At 43.8% G+C, this 10,753-nt stretch overlaps 1 protein-coding gene across 2 annotated transcripts in view; it reads right to left on the bottom strand.

Moving 5' to 3' along the window:
* Positions 1-6,890: 6,890 nt before the first annotated feature.
* Positions 6,891-10,753, bottom strand: part of emilin1a (elastin microfibril interfacer 1a) — an 81,753-nt gene continuing 77,890 nt past the window's right edge. For both annotated transcript variants that reach the window (XM_065008582.1, XM_065008583.1), the window contains exon 17: positions 6,891-10,749. In XM_065008582.1, the coding sequence (XP_064864654.1) occupies positions 10,430-10,749 (320 nt within the window). In that variant the 3' untranslated portion in view covers positions 6,891-10,429. The remainder of the gene's footprint in view (positions 10,750-10,753) is intronic.

Raw genomic sequence — 10,753 nt, 5'->3', positions numbered from 1 at the left:
GGACATGTAGGGACATAATATAACAGGGACATGTAGGGACATAATATAACAGGGACATGTAGGGACATAATATAACAGGGACATGTAGGGACACAATATAACAGAGACATGTAGGGACATAATGGGACAGGGACATGTAGGGACATAATGGGACAGGGACATGTAGGGACATAATGGGACAGGGACATGTAGGGACATAATGGGACAGGGACATAATGGGACAGGGACATGTAGGGACATAATATAACAGAGACATGTAGGGACATAATATAACAGGGACATAATATAACAGGGACATGTAGGGACATAATATAACAGGGACATGTAGGGACATAATATAACAGGGACATGTAGGGACATAATGGGACAGGGACATAATATAACAGAGACATGTAGGGACAGGGACATGTAGGGACATAATATAACAGGGACATGTAGGGACATAATATAACAGAGACATGTAGGGACATAATGGGACAGGGACATGTAGGGACATAATATAACAGGGACATGTAGGGACATAATATAACAGGGACATGTAGGGACATAATATAACAGAGACATGTAGGGACATAATATAACAGAGGCATGTAGGGACATAATGGGACAGGGACATGTAGGGACATAATATAACAGGGACATGTAGGGACATAATATAACAGGGACATGTAGGGACATAATATAACAGAGACATGTAGGGACATAATGGGACAGGGACATAATATAACAGGGACATGTAGGGACATAATATAACAGAGACATGTAGGGACATAATATAACAGGGACATGTAGGGACATAATATAACAGAGACATGTAGGGACATAATATAACAGAGACATGTAGGGACATAATGGGACAGGGACATGTAGGGACATAATATAACAGGGACATGTAGGGACATAATGGGACAGGGACATGTAGGGACATAATATAACAGGGACATGTAGGGACATAATATAACAGAGACATGTAGGGACATAATGGGACAGGGACATAATGGGACAGACATGTAGGGACATAATGGGACAGGGACATAATGGGACAGACATGTAGGGACATAATGGGACAGGGACATAATGGGACAGGGACATGTAGGGACATAATGGGACAGGGACATGTAGGGACATAATGGGACAGGGAAAACATGGGACAGACATGCAGGGACATAATGAGACAGGGACATAATGGGACAGACATGCAGGGACATAATGAGACAGGGACATAATGGGACAGGGAAAACATGGGACAGACATGCAGGGACATAATGAGACAGGGACATGTAGGGACATAATGGGACAGGGAAAACATGGGACAGCCATGTAGGGACATAATGAGACAGGGACATAATGGGACAGACATGTAGGGACATAATGGGACAGACATGTAGGGACATAATGAGACAGGGACATAATGGGACAGACATGTAGGGACAGGGACATAATGGGACAGACATGTAGGGACATAATGGGACAGACATGTAGGGACATATTGGGACAGGGACATAATGGGACAGACATGTAGGGACATAATGGGACAGTATTTTTACTGTTGTTTTATTTCTTTACTTACCTACACACACACACACATACCTTTTTTCGCACTATTGGTTAGAGCCTGTAAGTAGACATTTCACTGTAAGGTGCACGTGACAAATAAACTTTGATTTGAAATACCAACTACGAAAATGTGTACGTAAATATACAGTCACTTTCTCATACATAATATACTGATGCCAATAGAAGATGTAACAGCAGCAGTTTTGTTCATTGCTTTTAGAATTCAATACAGTGCCTTTCGAAAGTATTCCGACCCCTTGACCTTTTTCCACATTTTGTTACGTTACAGCCTCATTCTTAAAATTCATTAAATAGTTTTTTCCCCCTCATCATTAATCTACACGCAATATCCCATTATGACAAAGTAAAAACAGGTTTTTAAAATACATTTGTGCAAATTTATTAAAAATAACCAAATAAAATATCACATTTACATAAGTATTCAGACCCTTAACTCAGTACTTTGTTGAAGCACCTTTGGCAGCGATTACAGCCTCGATTCTTCTTGGGTTTGACGCTACAAACGTGACACACCTGTATTTGGGGAGTTTCTCCCATTCTTCTCTGTAGATCCTCTCCAGCTCTGTCAGGTTGGATGGGGAGCGTCGCTGCACAGCTATTTTCAGGTCTCAACAGAGATTGAAGGGTTCAAGTCTGGGCACTGACTGGGCCCCTCAAGAACATTCAGAGACTTGTCCCAAAGCCACTCCTGCGTTGTCTTGGTTGTGTGCTTAGGGTCGTTGTCCTGTTGGAAGGCGAACCTTCGCCCTGAGGTCCTGAGCACTCTGGAGCAGGTTTTCATCAAGGATGTAACATTGCAAAAATCAGAAACTTTCTGTCCAAAAATGATGCAGAAAAGTTCATCCATGCTTTTGTCTCTTCTTGATTAGACTACTGCAATGCTCTACGCTCCCGGATAAATGAATAACCTTCAGTTGTTGCTAAATACGGCTGCTAGAATCTTGACTAGAACCAAACAATGTGATCATATTACTCCAGTGCCTCCCTACACTGGCTTCCTGTTAAGGCTAGGGCTGACTTCAAGATTTTACTGCTAACCTACAAAACATTACATGGGCTTGCTCCTACCTATCTCTCTGATTTGGTCCTGCCGTACATACCTACACGTACGCTACGGTCACAAGACGCAGGCCTCCTAATTGTCCCTAGAATTTCTAAGCAAACAGCTGGAGGCAGGGCTTTCTCCGATAGAGCTCCATTTTTATGGAATGGCCTATCCTATCCATGTGAGAGACGCAGACTCGGTCTCAACCTTTAAGTCTTTACTGAAGACTCATCTCTTCAGTGGGTCATATGATTGAGTGTAGTCTGGCCCAGGAGTGTGAAGGTGAACGGAAAGGCTCTGGAGCAACAAACCGCCCTTGCTGTCTCTGCCTGGCCGGTTCCCCTCTCTCCACTGGGATTCTCTGCCTCTAACCCTATTACAGGGGCTGAGTCACTGGCTTACTGATGCTCTTCCATGCCGTCCCTAGGAGGGGTGTGTCACTTGAGAGGGTTGAGTCACGTGATCTTCCTGTCTGGGTTGGCGCCCCCCTCGGGTTTGTGCCGTGGGGGAGATCTTCGTGGGCTATACTCGGCCTTGTCTCAGGATGGTAAGTTGGTGGTTGGAGATATCCCTCTAGTGGGTGGGGTTATATCCTGCCTGTTTGGCCCTGTCCGGGGGTATCGTCGGTATCTGAGTATTTATCCTGTCTTATGCGGTGTCCTGCGTGAATTTAAGTATGCTCCCTCTAATTCTCTCTCTCTCCCTCCCCTCTCGGAGGACCTGAGCCCCAGGACCATGCCTCAGGTCTACCTGGCTTGATGACTCCTTGTTGTCCCCAGTCCACCTGGTCGTGCTGCTGCTCTAGTTTCAACTGTCTGCGGCTATGGAACCCTGACCTGTTCACCGGACTTGCTACCTTGTCCCGGACCTGCTGTTTTGGACTCTGTCTCTACAGCACCTGCTGTCTCTAAATCTGAATGCTCGGCTATGAAAAGCCAACTGACATTTACTTTTGAGGTGCTGACCTGTTGCACCCTCTACATCCACTGTGATTATTATTAATTTTATTTGACCCTGCTGGTCATTTATGAACATTTGAACATCTTGGCCATGTTCTGTTATAATCTCCACCCGGCTCAGCCAGAAGAGGACTGACCACCCCTCATAGCCTGGTTCTTCTCTAGGTTTCATCCTAGGTTTATTCCTTTCTAGGGAGTTATTCCTAGCCACCTTGCTTCTACATCTGCATTGCTTGCTGTTTGGGATTTTAGGCTGGGTTTGAGATATCAGCTGATGTAAGAAGGGCTTAATAAATACATTTGATTGATCTCTCTGCACTTTGGTCCGTTCATCTTCACCTCGATCCTGACTAGTCTCCCAGTCCCTGCCGCTGAAAAACATCCCCACAGCATGATGCTGCCACCACCATTCTTCACCATAGGGATGGTGCCAGGTTTTCTCCAGACGTTATGCTTGGCATTCAGGCTAAAGAGTTCAATCTTGGTTTCATCAGACCAAAGAATCTTGTTTTTCATGGTCTCAGAGTCTTTAGGTTCCTTTTGGCAAACTCCAAGCAGGCTGTCATGTGCCTTTTACTGAGGAGTGGCTTCGTCTAGCCACTCTACCGTAAAGGCCTAATTGGTGGAGTGCTGCAGAAATGGTTGTCCTTCTGGAAGGTTCTTCCATCTCTTGGTTACCTAACTGACCTAGGCCCTTTTCCCCTGATTGCTCAGTTTGACCGGGCGGCCAGCTTTAGGAAGAGTCTTGGTGGTTCCAAACTTCTTCCATTTAAAAATGATGGAGGCCACTGTGTTCTTGGGGATCTTCAATGCTGCAGAAATGTTTTGGTACCCTTCCCCAGATCTGTGCCTCGACACAATCCTGTCTCTGAGCTCTACGGACAATTCCTTCAACCTCATGGCTTGGTTTTTGCTCTGACACGCACTGTCAACTGTGAGACCTTATATAGACAGGTGTGTGCTTTTCCAAATCCTGTCCAATCAATTTAATTTACCACAGGTGGACTCCGTTCAAGTTGTAGAAACATCTCAAGGATGACCAATAGAAACAGGATGCACCTGAGCTCAATTTTGAGTCTCATGGCAAAGGGTCTGAATAATTATGTAAATAAGTATTTCAGGTTTTTATTTTTAATACATTTGCATAAATGTACCGACAGGGCACCATCTCTACCGACAGGGCACCATCTCTACCGACAGGGCACCATCTCTGTACCGACAGGGCATCATCTCTGTATCTACAGGGCACCATCTCTGTATCTACAGGGCACCATCTCTGTACCGACAGGGCATCATCTCTGTATCTACAGGGCACCATCTCTGTACCGACAGGGCATCATCTCTCTACCGACAGGGCATCATCTCTGTATCGACAGGGCACCATCTCTGTACCGACAGGGCACCATCTCTGTACCGACAGGGCACCATCTCTGTACCGACAGGGCACCATCTCTGTAGCGACAGGGCACCATCTCTGTACCGACAGGGCATCATCTCTCTACCGACAGGGCATCATCTCTGTATCGACAGGGCACCATCTCTGTACCGACAGGGCACCATCTCTGTACCGACAGGGCACCATCTCTGTACCGACAGGGCACCATCTCTGTAGCGACAGGGCACCATCTCTGTACCGACAGGGCACCATCTCTGTAGCGACAGGGCACCATCTCTGTACCGACAGGGCACCATCTCTGTACCGACAGGGCACCATCTCTGTACGTACCAGATGTACATACTTGCTCTCCTATTGCAGTTTGACTTTAGCCCAGGAACAACCAATAGTAAAACTGTCATATAATGTTGGCCAGTAAGAGGTCCCCATACACCATAAGTACAGTGACATCCTGTCCTGCAGTGGTGGAAATACTTAGGTAGTACTTTCAAGTATTTTTAACTTAAGTTTATATTTATATTTTTGACAACTTTTACTTCACTACATTCCTAAAGAAGATAAAGTACTTTTTACTCCTTACATTTTCCCTGACACCCAAAAGTACTCATTACATTTTGAATGCTTAGCAGGACAGGATAATGGTCTAATTCACACACTTATGAGGAGAACATCAAAATAAAAAAATCAAATTAATTTTTATATAATAGCCCTTCGTACATCAGCTGATATCTCAAAGTGCTGTACAGAAACCCAGCCCAACCCATCCCTGGTCATCCCTACTGCCTCTGATCTGGCAGACTCACTAAACACAAATGCTTCTTTGTAAATTATGTCAAGAGTGTTGAACTATGACCCTGGCTATCCGTGAATAAAAAAATACAAGAAAATCGTGTCGTCTATTTTGCTTAATATAAGGATTTTAATCATTTTTTATTTTATTTAACCTTGATTTAACTAGGCAAGTCAGTTAAGAACAAATTCTTATTTACAATGACGGCCAAACCCAGACGATGCCCGGCCAATTGTGCATCGCCCTTTTACTTTTGATACTTAAGTACATTTAAAACCACATACTTTTAGAATTTTACTCAAGTAAGTATTTTACAGGATGACTTTCACTTGAGTTATTTTCTTTTAAGTTCATTTTCATTGAGTAAAAGTAGAGATGAGTACTTTTTCCACCACTGCTGTCCTGCTACATCCTGTCCTGCTACATCCTGTCCTGCTACACCCTGTCCTGCTACATCCTGTCCTGCTACACCCTGTCCTGCTACACCCTGTCCTGCTACATCCTGTCCTGCTACACCCTGTCCTGCTACACCCTGTCCTGCTACACCCTGTCCTGCTACATCCTGTCCTGCTACACCCTGTCCTGCTACACCCTGTCCTGCTACATCCTGTCCTGCTACACCCTGTCCTGCTACATCCTGTCCTGCTACACCCTGTCCTGCTACACCCTGTCCTGCTACATCCTGTCCTGCTACACCCTGTCCTGCTACATCCTGTCCTGATACATCCTGTCCTGCTACACCCTGTCCTGCTACATCCTGTCCTGCTACACCCTGTCCTGCTACACCTGGTCCTGCTACATCCTGTCCTGCTACACCCTGTCCTGCTACACCCTGTCCTGCTACACCCTGTCCTGCTACATCCTGTCCTGATACATCCTGTCCTGCTACATCCTGTCCTGCTACACCCTGTCCTGCTACACCCTGTCCTGCTACACCCGGTCCTGCTACATCCTGTCCTGCTACACCCTGTCCTGCTACATCCTGTCCTGCTACACCCGGTCCTGCTACATCCTGTCCTGCTACACCCTGTCCTGCTTGGTCTCAATTTCCCTTGTTGACACTGGATCACTGATATGCGTCATTGTGGCCTGGAATGAAACAGAAACAGTTGACCGCCAATGTGAGTTTTTGACAAGCCCTTTATAGTGATGAATGAGAAAATATACAGAGGCTGGACATTCTCTGAATACTTTGTAAACCACAGATTAGGTTGCTTCGTGAAGGATGCATCCCAAAAAACATCCCATTATGAAGACAGATTCCATCCTCCTGAACTCGAATACGCCAGACGCCCAGAAAAAAAGTGTTGTAAAATGTTTGGTCCCATGTTTCATGAGCTGAAATAAAAGATCCCAGAAATGTTCCATACGCACACAAAAGTTGATTTCTCTCAAATGTTGTGCACAAATTTGATTACATCCCTGTTAGTGAGCATTTCTCCGTTTGCCAAGATAATCCATTCACCTGGCAGGTGTGGCATGTCAAGAAGCTGATTAAACAGCATGATTATTACACAGGTGCACCTTGTGCTGGGGACAATAAAAGGCCACTCTAAAATGTGCAGTTTTGTCACACAACACAATGACACAGACTCAAGTTTTGAGGGAGAGTACAATTGGCATGCAGAATGCAGCATTGTCCAACAGAGCTGTTGCCAGATAATTTGAATGTTCATTTCTCTACCATATGCCGCCTCCGTTGTTTTATAGAATTTGGCAGTACGTCCAACCGGCCTCACAATCGCAGACCACGTGTAACCACGCCAGCCCAGGACCTCCACATCCGGCTACTTCACCTGTAGGATTGTCTGAGACCAGCCACCCAGACAGCTGATGAAACTGTGGGTTTGCACAACCGAAGAATTTCTGCACAAACTGTCAGAAACCATCTCAGGGAAGCTCATCTTCATGCCGTCCTCACCGGGTCTTGACCTGACTGCAGTTCGGCGTCGTAACCGACTTCAGTGGGTAAATGCTGACCTTCGGTGGCCACTGGAATGCTGGCTCTTCAAGGATCAATCCACATTTCAATTGTACTGGACAGATGGCAGACGATGTCAATGTTGTGAACAGAGTGCCCCTTGGTGGCAGTGGGGTTATGGTATGAGCAGGCATAAGCTATGGACAACAAACACAATGGCATTTTATTGATGGCAATTTGAATGCATAGAGATACCGTGACGAGATACTGAGGCCCATTGTCGTGACATTCATCCACCTCATGTTTCCGCATGTTAATGCACAGCCCCATGTCTCAAGGATCTGTACACAATACCTGGAAGCTGAAAATGTCCCAGTTCTTCCATGGCCTCCATACTCACCAGACATGTCACCCATTGAGCATGTTTGGGATGCTCTGGATCGACGAGTACGACAGCGTGTTCCAGTTCCCGCCAATATCCAGCAACTTCGCACAGCCATTGAAGAGGAGTGGGACAACATTCCACAATCAACAGCCTGATTAACTCTACGCGAAGGAGATGCGTCGCTCTGCATGAGGCAAAATGGTGTTCACACCAGATGCTGACTGGTTTTCTGATCCACACCCCTACCTTTTCTTTAAGCTATCTGTGACCAACAGATGCATATCTGTATTCCCACTCATGTGAAATCCATAGATTAAGGTCTAATGAATTAATTTAAATGGATTGATATCCTAATATGAACTGTAACTCAGTAAATTCTTAAGAGTTTGTTGCGGGTTACATTTTTATATTTTGGTTCTGTGTATTTTTTAAATTATTTTTTAATTGTTAATGTGAAGGTCAAAGATCACATCTTTGCATTCAACGCTTTCCTTATCATGAATAAGGAGAGTTAAGACTACATGTGGAAAAGTTATCTGTGTTGGGGTCACATGTGGCAAACAAAACCAAAAAAAAACACAAAACCTAAATTAAAAATTAAAAATACATCTAAAACATACAGTCACAACAAATTACTAATATATGACCAAAAAATATACATACAAATATTTACAAACTATTGAGGTTGTACATCAACGCATACAACAACAACAAAAAACACATATTACAAAGTAAATTGCATTTCCAAACGGGCTGGTTCAAGGCTTTGGGAAATTCTGGCAACATATGCCACGATAAAATACAATGTGCATCTGAAAAGGCATTTTATTTATAGTATCCTATTCTAACTATAGTACACTACTTTGGACCAAGTGCACAAAAAATAATAATAATAAAATAAATAATAATATATATATTATTATTATTTTTTATTTTTTTTGTGTGCACTTGGTCCAAAGTAGTGTACTATATAGTTAAAATGGGATATCATTGGGGACTTAAGCCGTAAATGTCATTTCTGATGATAATGTTCCTCGATAGTGTCAACATATGAACATTCCACTAGAGGGTCTTCCTGTACTGTACTGTATCGGACTGATTTCAAATACTTTTAGAAAGGAAAGGCATGTTAATTGGCCTAGTGAGGAAGGACACAGGAAACATGGCCTTCGTCCCAAATGGCACCCTATTCCCTACTTAGTACACTACTTTTGACCAGGCACATGGTTTCTTGGCTGAGGTTTAAATTCATGGAGGGATAGAGGGATGTGTACCCTCCTCATCAGTGTTATCTGTGGCTCTGAATATGGTTGACAGAGAAACACGTTTTACAGTTGAACCCTCGACCTTCACCAAGTCTACATGACCCTTATGGCTACATTAGAGATTCTGAAAAGAAATCTTTCTCTTGAGTCCTTGGATATAATAATGGAATGTTCCTCAAATGTTCTTTTTCTGGTTGAGTTCTAAAACAAATTTATGGAATTTTCCTCAAAATGTTATTTTTCTTTCTGAGTTCTAGAACAAAAGTCAGAATGAGCACCAGCGTAACTTTGTTTGTTGCTGGTCTGCTCCCCACACCCTGAAATTGCTTTGTTACTTGAGGAAAATGTGCTTATTGTTGCATTTCTCTTCAATCTGTTTGCACCCGTGAAATAGATAGTGTGAGTAATTTAGACTGAGTATACAAAATACTTCAGAACCACTTTGACATAGAATGTGTGCAATAAACAGATTCTAGAACATAAACCATCACAGTCATATTTGTGGGCGTATCAGTCTACAGGGAACAAAAATACTTTGCATTATTTTGTGATCCTTTCAAAAATATACTATAGTTTGCTTTGACGTTAAAGAATATGTGTGAGACCTCAAGGCCAGCTTATGAAAATAAGTGAAACATTAAAGTTGATAGTGTTGAACAAACTATTAAAATATTATAACATATAAAACCCTGCAGTGGCATCTCTTTCAAAAAAGGAAATGAATGTCAAAGAAATGGATGTATAATCCCACTGGGAACACAGGGGTTGTTGTTTCCACGTCATTTCAATGTAATTACATTGAACCAACGTGGAATAGACTTTGAATGGACATCTGTGCCCAGTGGGATTCCTGTTTACTCCAAGCTGTGAAACACAAAAAAAACAAATCATCAAATGGATGGATTTCTTTCTTCTACATGAAGGTATATCTCTTGCTGGTTTGATTCATTCATGAAGATATTTCTCTTGCTGGTTTGATTCAATTGTTGATCTCAAGACAATGTTGTTTGTCTCTGTAAGCACCAATTAGACTCATCCATCTCCTTCAGATCAGCCAATCAGAAGGCCTCACACTGACAGTCTAGCCCAATCAGACGGTCTCATACAGCAGCATCCCGCTGAAGATGGTGAGGGGTTCTGAGGAGTGGGCTAGTTTCCCGGTGACCAGGTCGATGCAGACGGTATCTCCCGCCTTCATAGGGAGGATGATGTTGAAGACAGCCAGGGCTCCAGGCGTGTGTCTGGCCTCCGCCATGGGTTTCTCCAGTCCCTCTGGTTGGTAGCCTGCAGAGTCCCCACGCGCCACTCCGTAGTTAGACTTAGATAGGACAGCCTCAATCTTCACATTCTTATGGCCTGTCAGGGTAGCGCTGAAGAAATATTTACCACTCACTGGGGCTGTGAAGTAACCTGG

Source organism: Oncorhynchus nerka, linkage group LG24, assembly GCF_034236695.1.
Source record: "Oncorhynchus nerka isolate Pitt River linkage group LG24, Oner_Uvic_2.0, whole genome shotgun sequence".
Lineage (NCBI taxonomy): Eukaryota > Metazoa > Chordata > Actinopteri > Salmoniformes > Salmonidae > Oncorhynchus > Oncorhynchus nerka.
Note: the sequence above shows the minus strand (reverse complement) of the source record. Positions and strands in the feature narration are given on the sequence as shown.